Source organism: Drosophila biarmipes, chromosome 2L (assembly GCF_025231255.1).
Source record: "Drosophila biarmipes strain raj3 chromosome 2L, RU_DBia_V1.1, whole genome shotgun sequence".
In the NCBI taxonomy this organism is placed as follows: domain Eukaryota; kingdom Metazoa; phylum Arthropoda; class Insecta; order Diptera; family Drosophilidae; genus Drosophila; species Drosophila biarmipes.
Genome location: NC_066612.1, coordinates 8,133,847 through 8,149,865, shown reverse-complemented (window position 1 = coordinate 8,149,865; position 16,019 = coordinate 8,133,847). Strand labels below are relative to the sequence as shown.

General features: G+C 41.4%; 3 protein-coding genes across 3 annotated transcripts; all 3 read left to right on the top strand.

Annotated features, from left to right (window-relative positions):
• Nucleotides 1-288: 288 nt before the first annotated feature.
• Nucleotides 289-1,139, top strand: LOC108032461 (uncharacterized). The gene is made up of 2 exons (XM_017106287.3): nucleotides 289-453; nucleotides 510-1,139. Exons 1-2 carry the CDS (start codon nucleotides 423-425, stop codon nucleotides 1,073-1,075), a joined length of 597 nt encoding a protein of 198 aa, XP_016961776.1. The 5' UTR covers nucleotides 289-422; the 3' UTR covers nucleotides 1,076-1,139.
• Nucleotides 1,140-6,861: 5,722 nt separating this feature from the next.
• Nucleotides 6,862-9,091, top strand: LOC108032333 (uncharacterized). Its single transcript, XM_017106144.2, has 5 exons — nucleotides 6,862-7,137; nucleotides 7,191-7,478; nucleotides 7,558-8,273; nucleotides 8,334-8,711; nucleotides 8,776-9,091. The coding sequence occupies exons 1-5, from the start codon at nucleotides 6,925-6,927 to the stop codon at nucleotides 9,089-9,091; spliced, it is 1,911 nt and encodes a 636-aa protein (XP_016961633.2). The 5' UTR covers nucleotides 6,862-6,924.
• Nucleotides 9,092-10,011: 920 nt separating this feature from the next.
• LOC108032419 (uncharacterized) lies at nucleotides 10,012-12,176 on the top strand. Its single transcript, XM_017106239.2, has one exon. The coding sequence runs from the start codon at nucleotides 10,098-10,100 to the stop codon at nucleotides 12,117-12,119; it is 2,022 nt and encodes a 673-aa protein (XP_016961728.1). The 5' UTR covers nucleotides 10,012-10,097; the 3' UTR covers nucleotides 12,120-12,176.
• The last annotated feature ends 3,843 nt before the right edge of the window (nucleotides 12,177-16,019 follow it).

The window sequence follows — 16,019 nt, the reverse complement described above, 5'->3', positions numbered from 1 at the left end:
GTAAAGTCAAATAATTTTTACAAAAATTTATAGATATTAATTCTTCTATTAATAAATAATTATAGCATTTTTAATGGGCTAAAATTTAAATTCTATTTACAATAGTAATGTACCTGCATCACAATTTTCTTTTTAGATTAACACACATTCAATTTTTTTCCCCCCTTTGTTTTAGTGCATGTAATTTATATGAATAATGTAAATGAGCTTGGCAGCAGGTGGCTTAACATTTTTATTCGCTCCGCACTGCGGTAAATTGTTCTTAACTCGGCTTAATTGAGTATGATCAAATGGCCGGGGAGTCTGCACTCAAATTCGTTTTGATAGAAATTTTCCAAATTCATATAATGCTGAGAACGAAAACTACATAAACAGATTTAATATATGGTTTTAAAAAAAATAAAGAGACGCAAGATTCGAAAATGCAGCTTCTGAGTGAAATATATGCAGCAAGTAAGTAAAGTTGTGAAAAAAAAGTATTTAATTTATTAACTTATGTTCTGGTTTAGAACTAAGCCCCAACTTGGAGACAGCCTCTAGACTGCTAAGAAGTCCTCTTGGTCAGGCGCTCATATCCTTTTTGCTGGGCTACTTTGCCACCACAAAGTTGTCGCAAATGTATGGAAAGTTCAAAAGGGACTCCGACAAATACGATGCTTTAAAGGAGGCTGAGGATTCAGATCCCATAGATGAACCTGATGTTTTGCCCAAGGGGAATGAGGTGGTGCTGCTCACTACCATGGAATTAACTGCTTTCGATGGCATAAACCCTGATCAACCCATTTACACCGCGCTGAATGGCCTGATCTATGATCTGAGTCCGGGTCGAGAGAAGTTCAGTAGTCATGGCCCCTACTTCTTCCTAGCCGGTTGCAACGCCAATAAGGTCCTGAACATTGCCTGCCGTTCCATGGGTGTCTGCCCCAAAGATGTAATCAATCGTTGGGAGCAGAGCCTCAATGCCGAGTTTAATATCGTGGGATACCTGATTGATGGGTATGAGGGGATTACTAGCGAGGACCAGCAGATCGATCAAGAGTCGGAAAATGTTTGCCAAACGGAACCAGAGGAATAAGTTAAATGAGCTTTGAATGTCCCTTTCTTTTAGTTTGGCAATAAAATTATATTTCGTTCTTTTACTTCCAAACTAAAAGAGGGGTATGTTCAATGCAGCTATTAGTATAAATATGTTATCTTAGAAAAATTAGATGTATTTTGCGCTGAAACCAGATAAACAATCTATTAATTTTCTGTTTTCGCATCCAAATATAAATAATTAGATTTTTCCCTTTCCAGAAATACAATTTTTAAAGCAAATGTATATTTACGTTGGCTTAAAAGCTTACCCCTTGGGTCTCAAAGGTTTATAGTTACTAAACAAATACTTGGCTATTTTTTTATGCTTCCCATTGGCCGAGATTAAATTAATTTTCTCTCCCCTCTTTTTGCCGTTTGACCGAACCCTTGGCATTTGGAAAGTCTGAAAGTTTTCCCCGCTTTGTCTTCCAGTTTTTTCCCGGCGCTTTGACAGGAAAATATCGACAACGGCAAATGTCGATAACAACAAATTGTTTGTCGTGCTTTTCTTTTATTTTTTTCTTGGCACTTTTTGCCCATCAAGCTGTTGACTTTGTCAAGTTGTCGCCGAATTTTTAGGGCTTCGGGTGAATCGGTTTTCCCATTGTACCGGTGTGTGTGTGGGAAAAACTTTGCGCCAAACACGCAATTGACTGAAATTGAATTGAAAAGCTGAGAGCTGAAAGCCAAGAAGTGACAAAGAGGGCGAAAAAAGGAAAGGGAATGCCGTCAGGTGCTACACAGCTAATAAAATCAAAATTACTTTTTGCCAGCGCCAAAGTTTCGGCATTCGACGTGCTTAAGGAATTTAAAAAAGTTGTCCAAAAATTGTTAAGCACACACTTCGAATTCAGTGAAATGTGCAAAAGGACAACACTCGCACACACACTCACTGCCAAGTGCCAAGAACAACATTTGGCAAAGTGTTGTTTGAAGTGTTGAATTTGATCAAGCGCAAAGGTGACAAAAGGGCTCAGAAGTTAACAACAGTAAGGGGCCTATAATAACAAGTGGAAGGGGTCCTTAAAAGGATGAAATGGCGGGGAACGGAGCGCCAAACCAACTATCCAAAGTCCCAAAATAAAACATTTGCATAAATTATGTAATGATTGCGTTCCTTTTTTCGATTTTATGTGTTTTATATTTACATTTTCTAAGAGCTTTCAGAAAATTCGATTATTTCAGAGTCAATAGCCATTATTTAACACATAGTACCATTGTGCTATTTAAATGATTATTTCGTTAATGACTCGTTTACTGCTGCCTTAAAGTTGTGGTAATTATTCATTCCACTTTTAAATGAGGGGATTAATAATGACTGAATGGGTACTTAATCAATTTCCCTGCATTTTATCTGTGCACTTGTTATTTTGTGTCTTTAATTAAGCGAATTACACCGACCCCTTTATGGCTCCTCATAATTTCAGTTGGCCACGCCCCCTTCTTTTTGCCATTTATGGCTGCCCCATAATTTTTGCCAAAGTCTAAATTTATTACCATCTGGTTGTCATGTGCAAACGAAGCTTTAACCCCCTGCTTTCTATGGGTCTTGAGACCCCCATCCTCCTGCACTGTCATTCATTCATTTTAATGTTTTACGTGACCCATTCGAAATCGAATCGAATGACTCATTAAATGCAGAATAGACCAAAACAGGTGGTAGGGTGAAAAAAAAGGAAAGGAGGTGCAGGTGGCGGCCATAAGAGATGTGCTCTCGGGGTGAAAGGCAATTAACCATGGGAGCTTATGGCATGGAACGTGCCTAATTGCCAGAAAACACTACTCGGAATCTGGGTTTTTGCTATTTACCCAGGCAAAATGCTTGTGCGAGTGTGGCAAACAATTAGTTTTCCAATTTCGGAACTAAAATGTTTGCAAACAACACAAATTAAATTCGCTTCAATTGCATTCCATTGCCAAAACGAAGAGAAAGGATACGCCTTCTTTCTGGCCAAAAGTTTACTTTGCTCTCTGCCATTCGCTGGTAGCGCGATTGCGGGAGTTAATTTAATTAGTTTTCATTTATCTAAAGTACACGCTTCATTACATAATTTAACAATTCATTAGATTGAGCCGGGTGCGCCGTGGTAATTGAAAAGCGCGTCACGCTCTAGTCCCTTGATTTTCCAACACCCCCACCCAGATTTTTCCCGCCCAACCAGTTCCTGCAATTGCCACTCCTCTGCTCCACCTCATTTCACAGTCTGGTTTTTATGTTCACTTTGTTATTATTGCCGCCAGACAATTGCTAATGGTCGCTGTAATTATCATTAAATGCTTCGCTTTCTTTTTAATTCTTTTGCCATCTCTTCTTTGCCACCTCTCAATCTCGTCTACTTTCTTTTTTTGTTCCTGGGAACAAAGGCAGTGGCTCAACAGCTGCTGGCTACATTTTAATGTGTTTGTAGAAGGATTAAACTGCACTTGGCTCCTTAATTTGATTGCATTCGAGAGTGATTTGGCATTCATGGACAATTATGGGTATGTGAGCAAATGGAATTGGTGGCAAAGGAATTGTAACTGGGGTCTTTCATAAGTGAGCCTGTGAGCTGAGTAAAAATAATTTATTAATATTTTTTTGATATTATTTCTTTCTATACAATACAATATGCAACCAATAGAAAATATTAATAATATACAAACATAGATTTCATTAGAAACAAATAGCTTTAAAACCTTGAAACTTGTTGTAATAAATTGATAAAGCTTTCAGAAATAGTAGGCTTTACGTTTAAATATACAGAAGTCCTATTTCATTTGGTCCCTTTTGACGTTCCCACATATCACTCACGTAAACTCAATTTTTGTGTGCCATGCATATTTCCACACAGCTTACTGTGTGCAACAACATTTTCCAGATTTTCTCGTATTTTCCGTAGAAAGAGGCTTAAATTTGGCAACGAACAGTGCGACAAGTCAAATGTCATGCAACCATTTTGGCAATAATTTCTTTTTTTCGGGGGGTATGGAAACATTTTGATGTTTTTGCCTGGCCAAAATTTGATTTACAAATGGCATTGGGCCGGGCCATCTCACAGCCCCCCCCACATACCATTGCCCAATGGCTTTTTGGGCATTCATAAATCCATGTTACCCACAACGACACGAAACAAAGCGAAACGAAGCGAAAGCTGAACCAGTTTTGTCTCATATATCAAGCTTAATTGCAATTCAGAGCTGGAAGAGTGGGGGCATGCAATTTGCGATCTAAAGAGTTGACCCAAAGGCATTTTGCCGGCGATGTCTAGACTTTGAGGCCCAGCAGCCTCGGGTTCGGCTCGGTACGGGTGTGGGCAACTAAATTTCAGGCAAAACTCTGGCCCGGCCCATTAAACGTGGCCACAGACTGGCTGTCTCGGGTGCGTTATGCGAGTACTTTATATTCAAAAGTGTGTAATTTGCAAAAATGTCGGCTGGAGCTCCGCTGGCTTCGCCCCACAGCAGCTGTGCTCGTCACATTAACCTGATGCCACGGGGGAAATGGGTAAAAACGGGGAAAATGCTGGCCAAGTGCGCAAGGGATTACACTTGGAGAAATTGTCTTAGTTTGATTTGTATTTGTATATAAAAAAGGGAAATTAATAAATAGTATCTGTATAAAAAATATTATTCAAATTTTATAAGTCTTATTTTAGTGGTGTAATTCATTAATTATTAGTTTTTATATATTGTTTTGTTATACTGAGTATCTAAAATATATACCCATTTTTCTTTTTTCGTTTTCAAAATAAAATAAATGATTGAAAATGTAATTAATTATAGGCCCCCCATCATTCTTGAATATTTTTTCTCAGTGTACATTGTGGATCCCTTAGGCTGGCGGCTTTTTGTAGGTCGCCGACGTCGTCCTCGGCGCTTTCACGTTGTTCTGGTGTGGTTGTTGTTGTCGTCAGGTCGCGGTTAATTATGTTTTTTGTATGTCCTTACGCATACCAAGAGGCAAAAGGACGACGTCTTCCCTATGTGCCTATGTGCGTATGCTGTGTGTGTGGGTGTGTGCGGCGTGTGTGTGATTATCGTCTCGGATTTAATGCGCACTTTGATGTGAAACATTGCTAATTTGGCTTTTTATGTTCTTGGCGGCGCTGCTCGGTTCCACTCTCACGGTCCTGATTGCTGTTGTTTTTGCCCCAGCTTGTGGTCCCTATTTTTGCCATATTTAAAGCCGCATTAGTGCCTAACCGGTGACATTTTTACGCAGCTTCGGTTTCAATTATGAGTATGTGACATAAATATGAAATGTCATGACTCATGAGAGGTTGTCAGCAGGATGACAAAAGATTATACGAACAGTCCATTTTTTCCACATTCCCCATGTGAACAGATTTAATATTTTAATCATGAGTGAAGTTTCATAAGTCGGTGGTAATTTATAAAAATTTTAAAAAGATAGACATAGGATTTTTCCCTAATTTTATTATTGGTAATGCCTTTTTTTGACGGACTGTCCTTCCACCTTTGAGATCCTAAGATGCTTTACGATAACAGCTTATCCCGCTCTTAACTTGGCAATTTACTTCAATTTCCAGCCTCTTCAAGTTGATTCCTCCTTAAAGCAGCTTTCAGCCATTCAAGTTCCATGGAGACTCCGAGTTTCTGTGCCTTCAATTAATCCTGGGGAAAAAACATTCTCGGCTTGCAAAGGCCTGTCGATTTTTTTTTACCGGGGCAATTTGTGAATTGTGAAAATTGATTTATGGCATTTTGGCGCAGCCATCTCGCATTTCACTCTTCACTTTTCGCCTTACTGCCGATGACAGCCGACGCACAACAGCCAACAAGAGCCAAAGTCAAAATGTTTCCAAAAAAAAAAGGGGGATGGCTAAAAAAATTACGACGAGCTAAAACAAATGGCATCCATCATCATCAACATTATCGTGATGGCCGAGAAGCAGCCAAGCGTTTGAACAAATTGACTGCAAGCAATTTGGGCGAAGAAAGTGCCAAAAATAAGGAGCATAATTTAGACAAATATTTCTCATACGCAGTGGGGCTCATTAGGGACCGGCTCGGGTGCTTAATTTAAATAAATCTACAGGGACTCGAAACATTAACCAGTTCGCACTTTGGCTGCCTTGATTCTCGACTTAATAGAGTGCTCTGTCAGAAGGCAACAAGTTATTACATGTCTCTGCCACAAAACAGACTGAAAGTTGTATAACATTTCTCGCCGCTGGCCAAATTAAATAATGGAATATTATGAATAACATAAGCCACAGCAGAATCTCCTCAAATGGCGTTGAAAATTTCCCCCTTGGCCATTTTCAGATAAATTAGTTTCAGCTCAAAGTTTTGGTCCAGTCAGTGAGTCCATCTGAATCGCATCTGAATTTCACTCGCTTTTCGTTTAGTTTATTATTCACTTATCAAAGGGCAAAAGCCAAGACCAGATGTTCGACTTTACATTTTGACCAACATGTTTTAGTACTCAAACAACAACAAAAACAGACTAAATTTGAATAAGGCAAAAGTTTTTACCCTCTGGCTGACAATGAAGTTAAGGGACTTGGTTTTGGTATTTTATTCTAAACCAAACTATTTCAACTCTTAAAAAATCCCCTAATAATACTTGAACATCTGAATTTTGGTGTAGTGTTATCATTTAAAACCAGCTCGTTCAGGGAATCTAAGCTTAATAATGGAATAACTGATAATTACGTTAATAAATGATAACAATAATGCACATCAGCATTCAATAGCCGAATTGTTCAGATAAGAATTTCAATTATATTGGGCAGCCGTACAATTAGATGCTGCTCATTAAGTTCAAAGCATCGGATCGGATCGGTCGAAAAACTCGAGCTCTTATCATTCTATTGGGTAGTCACCACAAAAACGTTTTTATTGATGATTTATTTTCAAATAACTCAACACTGCGCAGTTCATACCGTTCAGAAAAACATGAAATATACAATTCTTTTATTTTTGCCCATGCTATTGGTTTTTCTAAAACTAACTGAAGCTAAAAATAACTTTAATTATATGAATGACGAAGAAATGCTGCATTTAGGAGAAACCTTTAAAAATATTGATAGATTAGAGCAACGAAATATATCTCAGGTGAGTACGTTTTTTATGCTTAGTTCCCGTCAGTAATTACCGATTAACCTCAGCACAGACAGGGCGCTGCCTTTGCCATAGATTCAAATGGCTACTTTAAAACAACCATTTCAGGCGTGACGGATTTGATAGATATCTACAATAATATACGTAGGATGACACTTCATTACAACCTTATGAGGAGGTTCGAGACTAATAGGTTTGAAGATACAACACAAATAGATATGGCTCAGACCCAGGTTACAACCGAAGAAGACCAGAATCTCGATGTGATGGAAAAGATACACCGGAAACTCTTTGGAAGCGATGACCTAATCGGTCTCTTGGCCAGGGGAAACCAGGTAAATAAACAATTAAATAAAAAATTAAATTATTAAATAAAAAAACACTTCTTATTCCGAAAAAAACCCGTATTACCAGCTGCAAATCTTTACTTGCAAAACACCGCAGTCTCCTCAGCAATTCCTTTACACGCTATATGTGGAATATGTTATACTAGAACTGAAAGCCCACGCCATGGTAGAGTGGTCCTGGATGTTTCTCAGGAAGTTCGGAAAGGGAGGATCCCTCGAGGAGGAGAAAGCGAGTCGGGAAGCTTACAAGCGGAGGACACCTGGCACTTTGCCGAAGATCAAGGCTTTGATGAGCCAAGCAGATCGCTCCGTGTGGCGCTGCGATCCTAGGGAGCACAAGTCCAGGGTCACCTACGAGGAGATCACCCGCCTAATGCAGGGTTACGTGGAGAATGAGGTGGACCTGAACACCGATGGAACCTGCAGTCCTGACTGTGGCTTCTACAAATCCTCTAAAAATGAGGGGTGTTTCGATAAGAAGTTCTGTTCTGAGCAGCCTAAGTGCGCCGGCGGAGTGTACGACTGTCGCTTTGTGGAATCAGAAATGCAGATTTGTCAGGCGGAGCAGAGCTCCAACAGGCGGTACCAGTTTATCCAGTATGAAAGTGGAGTTGTTCATGGACAAAAAGGATCCTGTCACACGTGGTTAAACCATGCCAAAAGCTGGAATCGGTGGATTTTCCAGGAGTGCAGCTACTGTGCTTGCCTCTGCGATGATCGAATCCCCCAATCGGATCGGTACTTCAACCTGCGACCTGTGATCGCCGATGTGGAGAACAACAGGTGAACTTGTTAGTCCAAGGAAGGACCATGAGCAATAACAATGCAAACCCTATCTTACAGAGTCGTGACGGGCCTTCGATTTGTTAAGAAAAATCGCATTTTTCACCTGCAGATTCAGGAGGGCGAGCTCCTGCCATATGGGGTCATCAATGAGTCAACTGTTCAGTGGAGTCCCGTGGATACATACTCCATATCCGATGAGTATGTCAAGATAAACGTTGACTACCACATGTTGACCTATGAGAATCGATCCATAAATCTTGGCAAAGTGGAGGCGGACAACAAGTGGGTACTGGTGGTTACCGGGCTGCGGTTCCAAGTGGTCGGAGGCCATCTTCAGCTGGAAGCCCAGTTCAGTAAAATCGATTTTGAAAACGGAAAGCTCATCGAACCGACAACATCGAGCATTTGGATATCTGAGGGCAACGATAAACCAAGGTCAGTCTTTTTAATAACTTTATAGTCAATGTGTTGCCAGAGCTCTATACCTCTCGTATTTTAGGGAGAAGCTATCCTTAAAGGACGTCCGAGTGCCCACGCAATCCCCTGTCCCTTCGATACCTTACCCAAGCGACAACCAGTATATCGAATTTGCCAGCACTGGCTTTGAGCATGATGCTGCCCAGACCACCGTGCCCTTCATCGACATCCAGGAGGTGGTTTCTGAGCCGGCGGTGCCACTCTCCGGAATTGGAGTTCACTACAAAGGCCGCGATGGCTATGGTGGGTTTCTGGCCCCCAAGATTATCACCTATGACTTTACACCATACGTCTATGTGCCCACATGGGGGTCACTAAACTCCAAAAAGCCGGAATAAAAAAGTTTTTAATTAATTAATCATAAAACCGAACTGCTTATCGCAAAGTATTATTTTTCTAATACTTAAGAATTTGAAATCATGAATTAGAAGCATTGATGATTCAGACACTTGCTGTGTTTCGCCATTTATTAAAGCGAAACCAAATCTACAAAGCCTTATCACTAAAATGTGTTTTTGAATGGGATGACGCCATCAAGTCAGCTCCCTGAACCTTAACCCTCCGCCACTGCCATTCCCTAAATCCCTTGGGACTGCAGCAGATTGCAAGGAGCAATAGCAAAATTCAGAAGCAGTAGCCAAGGACCAAGAAGAGCTGAACCTTTTTTGTCGCATGCTCGGCGCGGATTTTGACTGCATAAAATATGAAATTAAATTGCTAGCCAACAAAATGGCGCCTGGGAAAATGACAAAAATATGAGACAGAAGTGCAGAAGCCCCGTCTTTTCCCGCACTTTCCCCCTGAAAAGCTCTTTTGGCACTTTGTTGCGAATTCTCTTGGCGCTGTCGACTTGATGACTTGCAGCTGTCGCATTTCTTTTCAGACTTTAGCAACTGCAGTGGAACCAAACGGAACGGCTGTTGGCACCTGGTTAGCCACCACCAGCTGGATGCGGATGTGGATGTGGATGCGGATACGAGAGTAGGAATTTTATTTGACGGCAAATATGGCGGCCCCCCTTGGGATCACATCGCACACTTGCCAAGAGGCAGATCTCTTTCAAAATAATGTTTGAATTTAAAATAATTGTGTAAGGAATTTTTATGACAATTCCACTGTTTATATAAAAATAAAAGGAAATATAAATATTAAAGTATGAGAAACCCAAATGATCAGCAGAAAGGAACAATAGTTCCTTGGACATAATTGATTGATTGACCTAAATAAGTCATACCTAAAATAGCTTTGAATCCTGGCAAGCCTTGTCTTTTTTATCTCATTCATTTTATTTTCTGAAACTGAATCTTTTTTCTTCCCATTTTGAGATCTATTCCTCATCTTATCATGGGCGAAAGGAACTTTCGAAAATTTGGCCTGGGTGTGATCCTCACGGCCCTCATCCTCTACACGGTGCTCTTTATGGACACGCAGATATACGAGTCCGGCGGGAAGATACACAATGCGTTCTTTGTGAACACAGACGGATGTCGTGTTGTAGCCATGGATGTGATGAATCCGACGATCGCCAAATACACCGACTGGGAGTGGAACGACGAACGATTCTATCTGGAGTGCCCATATCAGACTTGGTTCCGAACGGAGGTGGCCAAGGGGGAGTGGTACCTGAAGCTAATCCGCGACATCGACAAGATCCTGGAGGAAAACGATCTAACCCACGACTGGCAGATAAAGTGCTTTTGGTTCCACATGGACGTCATGTCGCGATGGAAGGCCAAGCTCACACACGAAACTCAGTTTGCGCTGGAGTTTCCATATGCCGTGAAAGTGCCGAAAGGTGTGAGGCACTTGCGAGTGAAGTGCATAAATACTTTCACGAACAAATCCTTGTACGAAGATGCCCATTTCTTCATTCAACCGCCACCCGAAAAGTTGCTCAAGAAGGCTCCACCCACTTTAAAGTACTGGGATGAGGAGAAGCACTCAAATAGGGAGACACCGCCCATTTCCGTGATGATCTTGGGCCTGGATTCCGTATCGCACCTTAATTTGCTTCGTCAAATGCCGGAGGCGGTGCGATACATGCGCCAGAATATGTCGCATGTGGAGTTTTGGGGCTTCAACAAGATCGGCACCAATACCTATCCGAATCTGATACCTCTACTCACGGGTCTGAGTGCCATAGAGTCGCAAAAGTTTTGGCTTACACAGGGCTATATGGATGACTTACCACTGATTTGGAAGGAGTTCAAGAGGGCAGGCTATAATACAAGTTTTGCCGAGGACATGGCCATATACTCGATGTTTTACTATGGCAAGCCAGGCTTCAAGCGCCCCACCACGGATAACAATTTGCACGAGTTTATGGTGGACATGTACATCCTGAGGCAGCCCAGTTCCATGGCAGACACCCATTGCGTTGGGGAGAGGACCTTCATGGATGTCCTGTTGGAGATGAACGACCGGCTGCTGCCTCACAAACAGCGCTACCCATTCTTCTCGTTCTACTGGTGGGCCAATGGCTTCCATGAGTTCTTCAATTCTCCTCGTCTTGCGGATGGAAGATTTGAGCGATTGCTGCGGAGCCTCGATGACGCCGGAATTACCAATAACACCATTATACTCTTTATGTCGGATCATGGCCTGCGGTGGGGTCGCTTTCGCAGAAGCTTCCAGGGAATGATTGAGGACTGTCAGCCCTTCTTGTCCGTTATGTATCCCGATTGGATGAGGAAGAAGTACCCCACGGCCATTAGGAATCTAGCTGGCAATGCTCATAGCCTAATAACCACCTACGATCTTCACGAGACCTTGAAGCATATCTTGGACCTGAAATCGCTGAATGACAAGAGCATTGCCCAGAAGACTGAGGAATTGTGGAAGCTCAAGGGTCTGGAAACCCCGAGGGCCGTCAGCCTGTTTCTACCCATTCCACCTTGGAGGACCTGCAACACTTCGCACATACCCAGTGAATTCTGCCTGTGCCACAAGCAGGTTTCCATTCCCGAGAACAATCGACTGGCGAGGAAAGCGGCCAGCATTATAATTGATTATGTCAACCAATTGATGGCGGAGTATCCGGTTTGCATTCCCCTGGAATTGGAATCGATAGAGAGTGCCTATTTCGCTGCTCCCCAGAGGGATAATGAATATTACATTGAGAAGGGGCACAAGAATGCGTATCCCGAGCAAGGACCCTACTGGGAGAAGAAAAAATACGAGGACAGGGATATCGTGGTGCGATTGAAGACCAAGCCGGGAAATGCCTACTTCGAGGGCATGACCCGCAGGCAGGGCAAAAGACTTTCCCTCGTGGGGGATGTGGTTCGAGTTGGAGATGATGGCAATAAGAACAACGACTGCATCGAGAATGCCCTGCTGGAACCATTTTGTCACTGCGCACTATAGGTTTTTCAATTTATTTTAACAAGAAAATAACAATAATAAAGTCGTGCCAAACTTTCATCCATTATTTTTTTACTGGCAGAAACTGGAATAAATAACATGCAAAGGTTTCATATTTAATTCCATTTTTTCCATGTTTTTCCTCTGTTATTTGTATTTTTAATTTAAATATGAAAATGTTACACTTACATTTATATATTATTTAATTGGTTTAAAGTGTATTTTTAACCTTATTGTACTTTTAGTAAGTACAATATTCCGATAATCAATTTTATTATTCCATGTTTTTCAGTTATTTGGTACCTGTCAAATTTGCTAACCTTACCAACAATTATTTTTGGACGTTTTAGGAAGACTTACAACTTTAATACAAACTTCAGAGGCCAAGAATCCCAGCGAAATCTTCTAGCTCCAACCAAACTAACCTCAAGTCGATTTTTCTCCGCTCATGCTAAACTGAAAACTGCCCTCAATGGCTTCTGCTCCTGGCAGCATCATCCCCCGCCAATTATCTGTGAGTTATAACTTTTGATTTTGCACGTCGAACTTCTACCAATTAGTGGCCTCTGCCGCCGGTGGCGAGTCTTTAAAAGTTTGCCGCATGAGTTGGCAGATGCCAATGGAGCACCTGCAGGGGGAACTTTTGAGGGATGCACTGTACATAGGTCGGCATGCAGGTGGACCAGTGCGATTCCAAACTAATGGCATAAGCCGCTTACGTACCGTGTACTCTCGTACTGGCAGTTTGCTCTTACTTTTAACCCACTCACCAGCAAAAACTTTTTTAGGATTATGGCAGATTTACCGAGCACACACATATATGTATGGCTGGGGAAAGAGACAGATAGAGGGGGTGCGAAAGAGACGGGGAGAGAGAGAGAGCAAGAAGCGAACTCTTTATAGTTTCAATATTTGCCTTGTCCTGTTCGGGGAAAATCCCCTGGGCAAACGCTGCACGGATTTTGAAATGGACTGGCAAACATTTGGTCAAAAACTTTAAGGGAAACAGAGACAGAAAGGTTTTCGCAGAAAGAGACGGAAATGTTTGCTCCGCTTTAAAGGAGTTAGGTTTTATTGTTTTTAGCCAATTAGTCTTGGTCTCTAACCCGTCTCGGCAATCGTCTTGAATCTCTCCCCAAGGCGTCCTTAGCAGAAGGAAATTTATATACACTCGTTTCGGGGCATCCTGGAAATCCTTTGGCGTCGGCCAAAGGGAAGTTAAATATGTTTTATGGAGGACCATCAAATTCAGAACACAAGAGCAGCATCTGTTAACTTAGTCATTTGAGACGTTGGGGTAATTAAAAAATATTTTAAAAATTTACAAAAAGTTTATTTCCAAAACTAATTACATTTTTTAATGACTATTTAAAGAACTAAAATATTATAACAAAAGTTTTATTAACAGAGTACACTCATACAAAGTAATCCACTTAAATAGACAACCTTTTATAATATATTATTTTAATAAAACATCTCAGACAACTCCGAGTCGAGCACCAGGAAAGGGTATTCATAACTTTAATATGCCATTCGGATTTCTTCCTTTTTTCATTTTGCGTGCGAAGCTGAGAAACATAAGATAGCCGGATAAATTCCATTTACCATGCTTAAGTTGCTGCTAAAATGATTTATGTGCCGAGTTTATTTATTGCACCTCAATGAATCCAAATTTAAATGTTTCGCCAGCGGAGCAGGAAACCCGTAGAATTTAACGCATGTCAGGAGGTAGACAAACATCCGGGAAAAAAACAATTCAGGGATAATCGAATTGGAAAGCGGAAAATGAAAATGGAAACTGCCAACTAGAACGTAAAATGCATTCAAAGCTTCAATTGTTAAAATTTCCAAAAATATAGGTTTATATATTTATGTGAATTATGTTATTTATGGTTGAATGGGGAGGAATGGGATCAGCAAACAAAAAAATGTACAGATATGAATTTGCCAAACGGATGCTTTGTTGGGCACAAGAGGATACATTTTGTGCATTCGCTTGGAAGGATTTCAGCTCCTCTCCAGCCTGTTCAAACAGATTGCGAATAATGCGATTTAAGTGATTTAAATTATGCAAGCAGAAACAGATCGGATTTTGAGAAAATAGTCCTGAGTCCGCATGAATTTCTTAATAAGCCCTGCCTGGTTGCTCAGCTGAACTTATTTGTAATTTAGGCCACTCAACACTGGCTTAGATTGTTTACTCTCCTGTCCCTGATAATTTTGGTAGATGAAGCCAATTAATTTCTCAATAACTCATTCCTAAGTGCCCAGCTAGGCTTAATATATTTGCATCAATAAAGTCTCCTAATTATCTGCTCCAGTTAACCAAATTAGATTGTTCTCTCCGATATTACAACCACATGTGGAAAATGCTTTCATAAAATGAGCAAGTTATTTCCATTAGTCATTCCAAAACCGCATAAAGAAGCAACCAACCAGGACGAAGGGTAACTGACGCAGACAAGGACAATTACAGGGAGCACAACTGAAGTGGAGTGTCCAGCATGGGATTGAGTGCCAGGATAACCACAGCAACCACAGCAGTTTATGAGGATGCTGAAAACAGGACCAGGTCAAGTGGTCCTTTTGAAAGGAGCAAACTGAAAGCAGAAATTGGAGGAGACACTGCTGACCCGACAGCAAGCCACAGATATCAATAGGGCAACTAATTGTCCAGGTTATAGCCAGAATAATCTAAGTGATTGGTCAACCTTTTCAATATTTCCTCAAAGCAGCAGTTTTCCCTTCTCCCGACTAAATTCCCCAAGGGAAAAGCACCTTTCCCTTGTTTTCCCGGCAATTCCAAACAATAAGTTGCCATTTTACTGCCGAATGCTTAACCTTGTCCTCAATCGTAAAGGGAGCAGTCGCCTCCTGTTCACCCTCGCCTTTCCTCCAGATGTTGCCCAAGATTATTTTCACCATTTTCTTTGTGCCCTTTGTTTGGTTCCCTAGGAAAGGAAAAATTGCGAGGGAAAATGGGCAGGAGTTTTCGTGGGCTGGAGCCTAATCAGATATTTACGCCACAGGCGGTGGCCCAAAGTAGAAAATATCCAGCGGAACACCTCTTTTACACCGCAAGAAAATCTATTTACTATAAAATGGTAAATATAAGTTATTTTATGTATAGGAAACATATATATTTTTTTGGGCTTTATTGATTTATGAGATGTAGGGTATCAACTTACACAGAGTCCGTTTGATTGCTTGCAGTATTTCTCTCAATGTACTCGTATTACATTTGAGCTTTGGGCTTTCGACTCTCGCTGGGTGTTAAAATAAATGAGGAGCATTTAAGGCCAAATCCCCATGGCAGACCAACATCCGCAGTCCGAATCCGAATAGGAATCGATATGTGAGCTCTGCCCTCCCCCTCTACTTACTTTTGTGTTTCCAGGGAAATCCGTTTTCTGTCAAGCTTTCCCTTAATTGGCAGCATTTATCAAAAATTTTCATAGCAATAAGCTGGTAAATTCTGCATAAATTCGAGAAGGAATAGGGGGTTGGCATAGATCCGCAGACACATACATCTGCATCGGAACGTGTCCAAGTGGGAGAAGCCCAGGAATCAGGTCGCCAGTTCTACTTTCTCCGACTTGGAGCTCCATTGTGTGCTCCCTGTTTGATGTGTTGTGTGAGGAAAAGAAAAGTGGCAAATGGGAGGTCTGGGAAAGGAGAAAAGTTTGTGGAGCGCATTTCACTTGACCTGCTTGGAGGCTGAGATCCTCGAGAGCGAATGGCATGGAAACTGTTCGAGGAGCGAATAAAGTTCGCTAAGCAATTGTAGGCCAAGGCAAGGCAGTTTGGAAGGAGCAGATTGAACTCCCTAATTGACTCACTCCTCCTATTAATTATCTCCCATTATGAGCGTGGGAGTAACACCCGATTGTCTTTCAGGCGCTT